The 15,333-nt window shown below is 37.4% G+C and overlaps 1 protein-coding gene across 1 annotated transcript; it reads left to right on the forward strand.

Moving 5' to 3' along the window:
* The first annotated feature begins 12,533 nt into the window (after window positions 1–12,533).
* LOC124535077 (isatin hydrolase-like) lies at window positions 12,534–15,332 on the forward strand. Its single transcript, XM_047111125.1, has 5 exons — window positions 12,534–12,818; window positions 13,614–13,735; window positions 14,209–14,403; window positions 14,894–15,070; window positions 15,156–15,332. The coding sequence occupies exons 1-5, from the start codon at window positions 12,613–12,615 to the stop codon at window positions 15,260–15,262; spliced, it is 807 nt and encodes a 268-aa protein (XP_046967081.1). The 5' UTR covers window positions 12,534–12,612; the 3' UTR covers window positions 15,263–15,332.
* Window position 15,333: the final 1 nt, after the last annotated feature.

The following is a 15,333-nucleotide window of genomic DNA, read 5'->3' on the forward strand; positions in this document are numbered from 1 at the left end:
CTTAAAGCTCTTTGCACCTTCAGATTCACAACTAATGGAGTTACTAAAGGTAACAGAAACTTTTAGTAATTCTATTAGAATGGAATTTGGAGTTGACAAATGCGCGGTTATGCATGTAAAGCGAGGAGAGATTATGGAATCTGACGGATTACAACTTTCAGATTCCATAAACTTTAAGTCAATGTCCGCAAACGAATCATACAAATACTTGGGTATGTCGGAAGCGTTAGGCATCAATGTGACCGACATGAAACAATCATTGCAGGAGCGTTTCTTTGGTCGCCTGAAAAAGGTACTCAAAAGTCTTTTATCAGGTGGCAATAAGGTTCGCGCCTTCAATGGTTGGGTCATGCCGGTCTTGATGTACTCTTTCGGCATACTCAAGTGGACTCAAAAAGAACTAGACACCTTTGATAGGAAAGTCCGTGTCCTGCTGACTGCATATCGAATGCATCATCCTCGGTCTTCGGTGATGAGATTGTACATCCCACGGAGATGTGGTGGCCGTGGCTTTTTAAATGCCAGGACCCTACATAACCGTGAGGTATACAAACTCAGGGAGTATTTTCTCCACACTGACTTGGATATGCACCGAGATGTAGTTACAATGGACAAGGGACTAACTCCGCTCTCCTTAGGCAAAGAGAACTGGCGCAAACCTGTAGTACTAAGTACTGAGAACCGCAAGGAGGTATGGAAGTGCAAGGAGTTACACGGACGCTTCTATCGGGTCCTTCATGGACCCGATGTGGACTTTATGGCGTCCGTATCTTGGCTACGGTTCGGTAACCTATTTGGCGAAACCGAAGGTTTTGTCTGTGCGATTATGGACGAAGTTATCATGACGAACAATTACCGGAAGTATATTGTGAGGGATGGCACGGTGGACATATGTCGGGCGTGTCACACTCCGGGCGAATCCCTTAGACATATTATTTCCGGTTGTTCTCGTCTTGCTAACGGAGAGTATTTGCACAGACATAATCAAGTGGCCAAGATTATCCATCAACAACTTGCACTTCGATACGGTCTTGTGGTATCAGAGGTACCGTACTACAGGTATGTGCCCGACCCAGTTCTCGAGAATGGTCATATCACACTGTACTGGGACCGATCTATAATCACTGACAGGACTGTTGTCGCCAACAAGCCTGATATAGTGGTGATAGATCGGTCAGAGCGCCGCACGATAATTGTTGACATCACCATCCCTCATTACGGGAATCTCGTGAAAGCTGAGAAGGATAAACAAATAAAATATCTTGACTTAGCTCACGAGGTTGTCGACATGTGGGATGTGGATACAGCAGTTATTGTGCCGATAGTTGTTTCAGCGAATGGCCTAATGGCCAAGAGCCTCGACCAACATCTTAAGAGGCTCTCGTTAGGCAGCTGGGTCAAGGGCCTGATGCAGAAGGCAGTACTCCTCGGCACGGCGCGTATTGTAAGGAAGTTCCTCTCTTTGGAGCCCTGACCACCGGTGGCTTAGACCCTGTTCCCGCCACTGGTTGGCCTCTGTATTTTATATTTTTAAATATATTTTATACATATGTTTGTATTTTATATTTAAAAATGTAACTTTATATGAGTAAAAATAAATAAATAAAAAAAAAATATCAAATTATCCAGAGTGTCACGATAATCCTTCCTGTATCCAGAAAAAAAAATGAAATTAATCTACGCGATCCTGTAAGTTTAAATATTATTAACATAACGAGAAACAAAACATTAAACACCAACGTTACGTGACTAATATCAAATTACAAGTCTGCAACACAACATTCAATATTTATATTCAAGAAACTTATCTCGTCCTACTCATCCAGCGCATCCGATCACCTGAATTATTTTGAAACCTAACCAAATTACTATCACAAATGACGTCAAGAGACGATAGCAGTTTCAGACGCGCACCAAAAGTGGAGTATGACGAAAAAATAGACATTCATTTTCTGATTAAATTTGTAAAACCCTTTGATGGGTCAAGGGATAAACTAACCGCTTTTTTTACATAATTGCCAAAATGCGTATGATCTAACCAATATACATCAGAAACCAATATTATTTAAATTTATTTTAAGTAGATTAGAAGGCAAAGCAGAATCCGTTTGCTCAATTAAGGAATTTGAATGCTGGGAACAGTTATCCGAATTTTAACTACACAATTTGGTGAAAAGAAACATTATTCTGCCGTGCTCACTGATTTACAAAGTTGCTCGCAAAATAACGAAACAGTCAACCAGTTCACACTACGTGTAGAATCTTGTCTGTCAAAATTATTAACCGAAAGAAATATAGGGTTGGCAACTAAGTGATTGCCGATTTCAAACAAGAAGGAAAATTTGAAATTTTTCATAAAACGAGTTTTTGATATATCCAAACATTTTTAATGCATGTGTGTGATACATTGAGTTTCTGTGCAAATATCACGACGTGTTGTGCAATCTGAATCGATAATGGCCCTGATATGGGTACCATCGACTTCGACTGGGCGGCCAGATCGTTAAGCATTTTCCGATGAAAAATCACCAGAACGAATTCTGGCAAACCAATTTCGACACTGCCTTTCTTTCAAGGCTCCATTTCCGTATACGGCATATACCTTCTTTTGTGCTTGTGAGGCGTTCTTGCCTTTTCGGAAGTAATACAATAAAATGTTTGAAGTGCACGTCCTGTTCTTCTGTTTTTTAATTGGGATAAAAATAAAACGAAGGCACTAATCGATATATATTTTTTTACCAAAATTAAGTGAGAAGTCTAAACAATTAGAAAAAAATATAGGTTAGGTGCTTTGACCACTTTCACAAAACAAAAAAGCCTAAAGTCCACCTATCCACAAAATCGGCAATCACTTAGTTGCCCACCCAATATATCAGTTCCCAACAAAAAGAAAAATGAACTCGTTGGCCGTATCGCAAGCATGCAAGACCTTGCCCTGCATACATTTATTGTTGGTTTACATCCTAGATTGTCTACTACTGTAAGATGCCGTGCCGTGAGACACTTAATGACGCTATTAATTTTGCCATATCCGAAGAAAAAATTTTACAAGCCTCACAAAAAAGATTTAGCGGTCATTCAAATCAGTATCCTTCGATTTCGCGATCTTCCCAACGCCAAAAAGATTATTATCAATTCAAACCTGCAACTTTAAACCATAGCTCCAACCGAAACTCAGTCCCAAATTACGATACTACCAACCGTCATCAATTATTGTTATTGTAAAACAATTGGACACGTTATTGAAAACTGTCGTAAACGCGAATATAATAACAAAAAATTCCAAAATTATCAAGGACAAAATTCTCGCAATCTTCAATTTCAACCACGAATCACGGGTGCCCCTAATATGGTTAACTTTGTCAATGAAACGGGCATTCCAGCAAATGAAGGAGAAGATACAGTCGACACCACATTGAATTACACAAACAGTTTAAACTAAATCCAGAATCGCGTAAGTGCCGTCCGAGTCGGAAAATCATACAAAATGGCACCTATAATAATGCAATAATATCTATTACTACTAACAAACCAGCCCCAAAATAATAGTAGTTCCAATGCTAAGTCTAAATTAAAATCAATTCAAAAGTCTTGTGCATGTCAATATCATATCGTTTCTGAAACAAATAAGAAACAAGATTACGTATATCAAATTACTAAAAACACAAAAAACAGATACTTACCTTATACTAAAATCTCATCTTCGGTCTCTTCTAGACCAATGACATTCTTAGTCGACACCGGCGCTACAATTAGCCTCGTAAAATTATCTTCTATAGAAAAAATCCCTGATATTACCAGTACATACAAATTAACATTACATACAAATAAAAGGTATATATTCTCCTGACGATAAATATATAAAAACACTAGGACATATTCCAGTAACATTTGCAAACAAATCTTTTAAACATACAGTAACACACCATTTTCATATCATCCCTGATCTAGATTTGCCCTATGATGGCATAATAGGAAATGACATCCTTTCTAGCCTAAAAAGCAACATAGACTATCCAAATGGTGTACTGAAAATAAATAACGCTGAATTCAAAATCCTGTTCAATGATCCCGTGTGTACAATTCCACCACGAACTGAAACAATTATAGAATGCTCAGTCGATAATCCTGACATCCAAGAAGGCTTTATTCTTGACCAAAATCATTACTAATTGCAAATTGTATAGTTAAAGTAAAACCGAATGCTCGCATTAATATTTCAGTCGTGAATACTTCCGAACATCCTATCACCATCGACTCCACATTAAAGTTAGTATTGATTCCTTTCAGCCCAAATAATTCGGAACCATGTAAAGTAACCACTTTGTTAATACCACAGTCCGCTAAAAACACTATTCATAACATCTATAAAAGAACAAATGACGTACTCAATCAACTCCGTGTCTCACACTTGAATAACGAAGAAACACAAGCTTTATTCGAACTTTGTGCAAAATTTTCAGACATATTTCATTTACCAGGAGAAAAACTATCCTTCACTAATGCTATCTATCATGAAATCAAAACTACCTCTTCCATCCCGATTAACACGAAATCGTATCAATTCCCCGAATGTCATGAAGTAGAAGTACAAAAACAAATAAACCAAATGCTCGAGGACAACATCATCAAACGTTCGTCTTCACCCTGGTCTTCACCGACATGGATAGTTCCAAAAAAGTCAGATGCTTCCGGACAAAGAAAATGGCGTGTTGTCATCGATTATCGAAAATTAAATGATATTACTATTGGTGACTCATATCCTATTCCCAATATATCAGAAATACTCGACCAACTAGGATCCAGTAAATATTTTACGACGTTGGATCTCGCTTCTGGATTCCATCAGATCCAGATGTCTCCTGAAGACTCCGCAAAAACCGCATTCTCGATACGATAAGGTCATTTTGAATTCTGTCGTATGCCTTTCGGGTTGAAAAATGCACCTGCAACATTTTTTGCCTTCACATATCGCTAACCTTGAAGAAAATTTCCGGAAACTTTGTGAATTCAACCTTAAATTACAACCAGATAAATGCGAATTTTTTTGAAGAGAAGTGTCATATCTAGGTCATTTAATTACTGACAAGGGCGTTAGACCAAATCCAGACAAAATAAAATCGTCAAAGACTTTCCAACTCCAAGATGCCCGAAAGATATAAAATCTTTTTTAGGACTCGTATCCTATTACCGCCGATTCATACCTGACCTTTCTAAAATAGCTAAACCACTAACACAACTGCTTAAAAAAGACATAAAATTCAAATGGGAAAATGAGGAACAGCTCGCCTTTGACACCCTGAAAGAAAAGTTAGTAAGTGCAACACTTCTAATATATCCTGACTTCTCCAAGCCCTGTGTACTTACCCGCGATGCATCAAACTACGCTATTTCTTCCATTCTTTCACAAGATCCCGTTAATAAGGATCAGCCTATAGCCTACGCTTCCCTAAAATTAAATAAAGCAGAAACAAATTATAGTATAACTGAAAAGGATTGTTTAGCAATATTGTTCAGAACCAAAACGTTTCGTCCCTACCTTTGTGGACACCGATTTAAAATTGTAACAGACCACAAAGCACTCAAATGGCTATTTAGCTGTAAAGACCCTGGTTCAAAGTTAGTGCGCTGGGTATTAAAATTAGAAGAATTTGATTATGAAATTGAATATAAAAAGGGCAAGACCAATTTTAATGCAGATGCGCTATCACGATTTCCAGTAAACCTAACCTAACCTATCCATGATACTTCACCCTACAACCTAATATACTTGACGACCTACTGAGCCAGATAGACGAACAAAACATTGCTGGTCCAAACTCTATTCAAACTCTACCAGATCAAGAAAGTAACTCTAATGATTATGTATCTCTCGAACACATAAGTCCTATTGATTTTCGTAACGTTGACTTTAGTTCGCTCGGCATTCCAACTGAAAATGCTGAAAACAACGCAATCGCAGATCCCTTGACTAGTCTAGATTCGCCAAATAATGATTATTCTAAATTCATGAAAACTATGACAAATAAAACGGATAATAATTTATTTATTTATTTATGTACCAACAGAGTATACAGAAATTATGTAAATGAAAAATGTGTACAAAGGGATAACTTATCTCTAACAAGAGATCTCTTCCAGAAACCCTGAATCTAGTGGAGATTATTTGTAATACATATTTATGGTGTAGGTACAATATCAATTATTTTATGTTATAAAATTGAAGTAGACTTAACCATAAATGAATATATTACACACTAAATACAAATAAATACATTAATATATACATTATCTATAATATATATATATATATATATATATATATATATATATATATATATATATATATATATATATACATACATATAAAATAAATTAAACTTAAGTGGAAAGAAAGTGTTGCTGAACTCTGATTTTAAACGATCTTATTGTAACATTATTATGGAAAATATTATCTGGAAGAGAGTTCCATAGGCGAGCGGCAACAACGGAAAACGAGTTACCATAGGAAGTAGTATTAAAAAATGGTACCTCAAGAGTTTTCGACGCCACACGTGCGCGTACTGGTCTTTCACGAGCAGGACAAAACAGAAAACGCTCATGTAGGTAATCAGGGCTACCATGGTTTAATATATTAAAAAGAAGCGATAATATGTGCAAGCTCCGGCAAAGTCGGATAGGAAGCCACTTTAACTGACGTCGATATTCAGAAATATGATCAAATTTGCGCAGACCGTAAATGAAACGTATGCACAAATTTTGAAGTCTATCTAGTTTGTCAAGTAGCTCTTCATTCGCATTAAGATAGCAAACATCAGCGTAGTCCAGGATAGGAAGAAGAAGGGATTGTGCAAGTAATATTTTTGTTTTGAAAGGAAGGATATTCTGCAAACGTTTTAGAGAATGTAGAGAGAAATGGACACGTTTACTGACTTCGTTAACCTGAACTCTCCATGATAAATTGCAACCTATGACTAACCCCAGAGTAGTATGGGGAACAGCTGCCAAAACTAATTTAGAAAGTCTACAAATAACTCAGAATAAATTAATAAAACTGTTATTTCATTATAACTATTTAACACCAACGCAAAAAATCTATAAGGAAACCCAAATCATGAGCATCCACCAATCATATATATATTTTAATTGCGTACTAATACGAAAAATATTAAACAACGAAATGCACACTCAAATAAAATTTACTAAAAAACACGAAGAGCAAAAAATGACATTACGATCAGCAAATGACATTAGCTTATTTAAGCCGCGTACTGAATACGGTAAAAAGTGCATTATGTATGAAGGTGCTAAATTGTATAACTCTCTACCCAAAAATATAAAAGACGCAAAAACGATGGCTAATTTTAAAAAAATACTTAAATCCTACATTACTAGTAATCATAACATTCTAAGTTAAATTATTTAATAAATAAAAATAAATGTCCAAAATTATATTTAGGAACCTTAAACTAATATAGATATTTACAGAAAGTATGTTAATAAATTTCTGTACAATATATTACATATCAAATATTTTTTAACATTATATAAAGGTATGTTAACACTTCCAGTTGCAACAGTTCTATGTTTCTATGCATCGAGTGTACCGTACGAATTGTCGAAGTACCCAACAAAATTTTTATAATTGTATTATTGTTTTAAGTGAATGTAAATTCTTTAAATAAAGTTCTTAAACCCGTTAGTAGCTTGGTCACTATATGCAATTTGAGTTCCATCATAGATAATTGAAGGTACAATGTTCCAATTAATTTAGCTACGTAACTGTCTGGTACCTATTATCATTGCCTTCGACTTCAAGGGATTAACAAGAAGCCCAAAGGATGCAGCCCAGTCCCTAATTTTTACAAGATCATAATTGATAGCATGTATGGTCGAACACAGATTTGTTAAGGTGGCGTGTCTATAAAGTTGTAAATCGTCTGCATGGTAGTGAGAAGAAATAACTTTGGTAATTTCATTAATGAAGATTGAAAACAGAAGAGGAGAAAGTACGCCGCCTTGCGGAACGCCAGCAGAGAGATCAGCCCAGTCCGAGGAAGCCTCATCAGACTTTACCATCTGCCGACGACCACGAAAATAAGATTGGAACCAATCAATCACAGGCTGAGCAAAGTTAAGTGAGCGAAGGATACCAAGCAATACATCAAAGTCGACTGAATTAAAGGCATTGCTAAAATCGAGCAAAATTAAAATAGTAAACTCTCTTGTGTCCATAGCAAAGCGAATGTCTTCAGTGACTTCATGCAGTGCGGTGGAAGTACTGTGACCGGAACGGAAACCGGATTGAAAGGGACTAAGGAGATGATTATGAGTTAGGAATTCTGACAGTTGCTTATGTACAACGTCTTCAAGGATTTTTGATAGGATAGGTAAAATAGAGATGGGACGAAATTGTGAAATTGAAGAGGGATTTGATATTTTAGGTAAAGGAATCACATGTGCTAACTTCCAAACTGTTGGGAAGGTATTGGATTCAAAGGAAAAGTTTAAAATGTGAGTAATAACAGGGTTTAAAGAGTCAAAGACAGGTATTAACATAATCCGACTAATGTTGTCATTACCAACCGCCTTGGAAGTGATAGACAGGAAGCTTCTCTTGACTTCGCTCTCTGTGACTGTATGAAAATTAAAAGGAATACAATCAGGCGTGATGGCGTTCGCCATCTTTAACAATGTTTCAGCCTTCGTAGAGGCTGAAATTGTTAAAGGAATGAAAAATGTTTATTTAGATAATTCAAATCAAATTAATGTTGAGAAGATTTTGAGGGATTACCCACGCCTAAAGATTTACAAAATCTCTACATTTGTGAAGTAGTCAGTTTAACGATGGAGGAGTGGATGAAACGGCGTTTATCCTTGTAATACAACTATAAAGGAACATAATCACAGTCTAATGAAAAGCAATTGTAGCGTAATCATCTTACCTACTATTCCACATCATCACTTTATCGCGATGTTCGGAATCCCAAAAATTATACTCACCAATCAAGGCACAAACTTCACCGCTGATCTATTTAAAAGAACCTGTGAGTTCCTTAAAATAAAACAAATCTGGGCTTCACTCTATCACCCGCAGACTCAAGGTGCTCTTGAACGCAGCCATTCCACTCTGAAAGAGTACTTAAAATTTTTCGTAAATGAAAACCAAACAGACTGGCACAATTTCGTCTATACAGCCATGTTAGCATATAATACCAACACCCACACTACAACACAATTCACACCTTATGAACTAGTTTTTGTCACTACGCATAATTGTCTCAGTGATCAACAGGTTCAATACCGGTAGTGATCACCGGCTTATCTGAGGCTCTCTGAATATTAATTTTAAGACCGAGCTCGTCCGTCTGATGCACGCTCCGACAAAAGCTGCTCTAAAACATTCCGGGATTTAAAACGTTCCAGTTAAACCTGGAGAACCGATTCGCTGCCGTGGTAACCACAACAGACGTAAACCAGAACCTCGGAAATGTTGTGGCATGCAGCGTAAGGGCAGGAAGTCTAAACTTTCGGAAGATACTTTCGGGCTCATGAAGAAACGACGTGAAAACCCACCTGAATCTTCGTCAGAGAAACGGCAATTAAACGAAGAGATCAACAGGCGCGTACGACACGACCTCTGATGCTCCAATACTCTTGCAATTGAAAGAGCGATTGAGCAGAATCAGGGATCTAAGGTGTTTGTACAATCTCTTGGAAGGAGCCACCTGGCGAAGTTGACCACAGCAAGTGGAGAAGTATTTCTTCTAAGCCGGCAGTACTTTTGGAAGTAGAGGACTTCTACGGCCGTTTATACGCATCGCATGCATCTCGACATGATCCCGAAAATGAGGATTTTAGAGCTACATTAACACGCCATTTCTCCGAAGACCTGCCTGAAGTCAGTATTGGCAAAATCGAGACTGCTCTTAGACAGCTTAAAAATGGAAAAGCCCCTGGAGAGGACGGCGTTACCACAAAGTTATTAAAACAGGAGGTGAACCGGTATTTAGGGAACTCCAGAAGCTTTTTAACTCTGTTTTCTTCGATGGGAGAACTCCAGAGGCGTGGAGTAGGAGTGTGGTCGTCCTGTTCTTCAAAAAGGGAGACAAAACCCTGCTTTAGAACTATCGTCCCATATCCCTACTGAGCGTCTATAAGCTGTTTAAAAGAGTGATCACGAATCTCTTGTCTTGCGCGAAGATTCGATGAATTCCAACCCCCGGAACAGGCCGGGTTTCGGACCGGATACGGCACCATAGGCCACATCCACACAGTGCGGCAGATTACGTAGAAGCCCCGTGAGTATAATCGGCCCAGAAGGCCTTTGAGTCGGTTGAAATCTGGCCTTTTCTGGAGTCAGTTTCCAAGTTGATTGGCGATACATTCAAGTCATGAGATGTCTCTACGAAGCTGCCACCATGTCGTGAGACAAGGGGACGTTATTTCCCCCAAAATGATACAGTGGAAGATATGTTCAAGAAGCTGAACTGGAAAGGACGTCGCATCAACATCAATGACGACTACAACTCTCACTTGAGATTCGCAGGCGACATCGTCATCGTGGCAAAACCGCTGCAGGACCTTCAACAAATGCTGAATGAACAGGCTGATTCTTCTATGCGCATCAGCCTTCGGATGAACTTGGATAAAATCAAGGTCATGTTCAATGAACATGTTTTATCGGACCGACTGCGATACACGGTACCGACCTCGAAACTGTTCAAAAATATGTCTACCTCGGGCAGACTTTGCGAAACAACCTTGAGGATGAGGTGAATAGAATAATTCAGCTGGGTTGCGCATCGTTTGGGAAGTTACGTCGAATCTTTACCTCGTCAATAATACAGTGCCGTAAGACGAAAGTCTTCAACTAGTGCGACCTACCCGTCATGACATACGGAGCCGAAACGTGGACACTCACGACAAGGCTGGTCCACCAGTTTAAAGTCGCTATGGAAAGGGTTATGCTCGGCGTTTCTCTGAGGTGTAGTATCAGAAATGAGGTGATCTGTCAAAGAAGCAAAGTCATCGACTTAGCCCACCGGATTAGTAAGCTGAAGTGGCATTGGACTGGCAATATTTGTCGTAAAACCGATAACCGTTGGGGAAAAAGTGCTCTAGATTGGAGACCGCATCTCGGCAAACGTAGTATAGGACGTCCTCAGGCGCGGTGGAGTGACGATTTACGCAAGACGGCAGGCAGGAGCTAGATGCGAGTAGCCAGAGAAAGACCACAGTAGCGTGCACGTTGGGAGGCCTATGTCCAGCAGTAGACAAAAACGTAAGTATGTTATGCCAAACTTTATAGAAAGCTTTCGTTATATCGAGAGCTTTTTATGTGATGAATCGGGCCTTTCAATTTGGTCTTCAATTTGGTCTTTAATGTAAAGGTAACCTCGATTGTAACCTCGATTACGGTTTCGAGACGGACTAATATAAGCCTCTTGTATATCTCACCCAATGAGTTCATTAAACTGATGGGTCGCTAGCTCGTGAGGAGATAGCTCGGCTTACCGGGCTTGTACTGACTAACTAATCAGGGAGAGCCATCCTGCCATAATGAATTTCAGTGGCGGCCTCGTGGGACTTCGTCACATAAGCATGTGGAGGAGGAGGAAGGCGCGCACTAGGCGCGCTTTAAACGTCTGTCATTCAGCCGCCTCACGGCGGCTGTCGCTGCTGGGGTCACAGTTGCATGCCCAGCGCTATCCTGTAGCCCTAGCCTCACCACTCGGAGGCATGGTGGAAACCTGAGGATGGTTTTAGTGGGAAGGACAGGGAATTAGGCCCTGGCATGGAGCCATCATGGCCCAGGAGTCAACCTTCGCAACTCACTAGGTCACAAGGGAGAAAATCGAAAATCGGGGAAGATTTACTCTAGATATTGTCAGCTAAGCACTCGGTTTATCGCTTTCATCAAATGCCAAGACTAGAAACCAGTTTTTAATGCTACTGACAGCTCAATTAAATATTTAACTCATCGCGTGCCTCCGTAAGTTGCAATGCGGGTTTTAATGTTTCTTTGCAGATCTCAGAGTCGTTTTTTATTCGTGACTCAGGGACACGAGTTATGGGCACTATTAGCCGCGTTTCGGCGTGAGTTCTCACCGTCCGCACTCAATCTCTTTAAAGCTATAATCGATCGCGTCACGGATGAACTGTGTGAATTCAACCGTTGTCACCTTCACAACCTCTATCGTGTCTATTAAGTCGGGTATCAAATTATTTTTTAAATGTATTTATATCACTGGTTAATTTTTACAATTAAATATTCTAGGATACCGCAAAAAATATATATTACCTACTGCCACTCTTCTCCTCAAGTTTCACTACATTGTCTTATTACAAATTCGAAGGAATTATAAAAAAATGTTAATATAACTTTTATTAAAATAACTTTATTAGTAGAAACTATTTTTACACATCTGCGCGAACATCTCGGCTTAATCACCGAACTAATATCCCCTCCCGCTATCTTTCCCTTTTCCGTCACTAACACAGTTTTAAATTTGAACAGCTTGTCTAGTATACATAGATATAATTCAATGAGTACCTAATTATTATGAGATTATATTCTCTGTGCTACAAGTTACAACAGTCTTAGACAGTATGGCTTCCTTTACTGTTGTGTTTGCCTGTTTAAGTGGGTACTTTTTTTTAACGGTTTTGGCGAATACAAACAATATTTTATTTAACGGAGATTATGAATTTATTGATTTAACTTACCCGTTTGATAAAAATACTATATATTGGCCGGATTCAAGAAGTTTTGAATTTATAAAAAAAATTGGTGCATTTCAAAGTGATGGCAGTTGGTAAGTATTTAGTACTTTCTACATATTTACATGGGATTTTGATTTATTGTAATAATTATGATCGGCATAGTTAGTAGATATGTTAAAAAAAAGTAGCGTTTCATGTGAAGCTGTGGATGTCTAAGACAAAGACATAAATACTCATAGCTAATCATATAGTAATATAAACAAAGAAAGTTATTTTTTTTTATCGGTATAAGTTCAAGGCAAAAAAGGGCATAATTAAATAATACACTAAACAATAGCTTACAAAAATATAAACAATTAAAACTTGTATTCTTTATGTAGTTACGTGTACGGCTGTACGTCAACATAATTGTTTTCGATAGAGTGAGGTCGAGTTCGAGACTTTTGTTTAGCTTATCATATTCCAAGATCATTAGGTAGCTTGGATCTCGTGATGTTTTAATCGTGCAAAAATTATTTCACCTCAATTTGAGTGTACCTATCTACTACTTAACCTTCTAAACGTCTTACTAATTCATTTTGTAATTGAATTTTAAATATAAACGGGTTTTTATTTTTATTTAGTTGGTTGTTAGAGAAAAAAGTATGTTTTTTTTTCACATAAATTCAATACTTATAATTCTTAAAAATACATACAAAATTGTTTAAAAACAATTGCGACATTGGCAATAATATTTCTAGACAGCTAGATTTAGTAAAATCTTTCTATCTAAAAAAATTACAGAATTAATTGATTGTTCAATTAACTTTGTGACTTTGAGATAAATGAAATAGCACTGCTATTTTTGCTTCAATTATGATTTACTTTTTATATTGTTAATATTATAGGTATGCATCTAACGACTTTAGCGCAGGCGAGCACGGTGGAACACATATTGATGCACCGTATCACTTCAAAGTAAATGGCAAATATGTTGCAGATATACCTTTGGACAAGTTAATAGTACCACGTAGGTTATTTATTCATATTGCAATTTATAACATAATTGGAAGGTCAATGTTGTCGTTTCTATTTATTTAAGAATATATTTAGCATATCCCTAAAAAGAGCCGAGATAGCCTACAGTGGTTAGAACAAGTACATCTTAACCTGTGATTGCGGGTTAAAACCCAGGCAAGCACCACTGAATTTTCACTTACTTAATTTGTTTTTATAATTCATTTCGTGCTCGGCGGTGAAGGAAAACATCGTGAGGAATTTCCCATGTGTTTAGTTTCTTCAAAATTCTGCCGCTTGTGGAATATGCTTCTCACCTTCTCCTCAAAGGGAGAGAAACCCTTATCCAGGAGATAATGTATAAGATATACATGTTACCTCTATAATCACCGATTACGGATATTTGCCATCTAATGACTTTCTAAGACTGTTTTTATAAAAATCGCAAGTTCTACGCGCTATTAATTTATTGTTATTTATTTTCAGTTATAATATTAGACGTTAGTTCAAAAGTAAATAATGACTCAAATTTTGTACTTTATAAGCATCATTTGGACTATATGTTGAATGATAATTTTGGAAAACCCTGTTTCTTAATATTTAAATTCGGATGGAGCAAGTTTGCGGGTGACAGGACAAAATATTTAGGAATAGATAAAAACAATACACTAAATTTTCCAGGTATGTTTACCATTTTATATACATTTTTTTTAAAGTAAGAAATCTATTGAAATGTTGCATTACAGCTGACGTTTTTCAGAGGAGGCAATTTTATTTTCGGAATGTATTGAATAGTAGACAAAGCGACTACTTCACTAAACACAAATTATTTTTTTACAATTTTTCTGTAAGATCTCTAGTTACAGAGATACATATAGTGAAAAGGCTTTTGCACAAATTTGTCTAAGATAGTGGCCGCGGACAAGGCCCCCAATAACTTGGGTTAAGCTTCTAATGACATCCACAAATCGCTAAAACCAAACTGCGTCGTTTGGGAAACGCAAGGTAATGGTCTAAAAATGTAACATTTCAATGGTCAACAGTAGTCCAGTAAGTCTTATTCCCTCTAAAAACTGATATGTACGTATAACTGCCATTAGTGCTTTGTATCTCATCAGTATTTTAAATTGGTAATTTCCTGAGTATACGATTTAGCTCTGTAATGTTTCAGGGTTAAGTGGTGAAGTGGCGGAATGGATTACATCATCGTATAAAAACGTCGTAGGAATAGGTGTGGACACTGCTTCTGTCGATCCTGGTTCAAGTACTGATTTACCAGTACACAAAGCAACTGCCAAAGCCGGCTTGTTTAATGTTGAAAATGTGAAACTAGATCAACCTGTTCCTGGTACGTATAAATCATTATTAAGGGGTAGCTCGTTTTATTCAGTATGTTTAATACTTAAACAAAATTATTTGTTTGTTGTTCACAGAATATGGCTGTACAGCATTGATACTGCCAATGAAGATTACTTGGGGTAGTGGAGCGCCATTGCGTTTAGTGGCTATTTGCCCAAAGCAGCCTCCACTTCATTTTTAATTTTTTTTAAAAAAAAGTTTGCTGTTATATAGTTGTAAACCTCTTTTTAATTAATATATAATTCTTTTTTT

The sequence above is a fragment of the Vanessa cardui genome, chromosome 14 (assembly GCF_905220365.1).
Source record: "Vanessa cardui chromosome 14, ilVanCard2.1, whole genome shotgun sequence".
NCBI classification, from domain to species: Eukaryota; Metazoa; Arthropoda; class Insecta; order Lepidoptera; family Nymphalidae; genus Vanessa; species Vanessa cardui.

Coding starts and splice junctions, on each gene's coding strand:
- LOC124535077 (XM_047111125.1), top strand. CDS start 12,613: ATGGCTTCCTTTACTGTTGTGTTTGCCTGTTTAAGTGGGTACTTTTTT. Junction 12,819..13,613: donor TTTCAAAGTGATGGCAGTTG/GTAAGTATTTAG, acceptor TTAATATTATAG/GTATGCATCTAACGACTTTA. Junction 14,404..14,893: donor CAATACACTAAATTTTCCAG/GTATGTTTACCA, acceptor GTAATGTTTCAG/GGTTAAGTGGTGAAGTGGCG.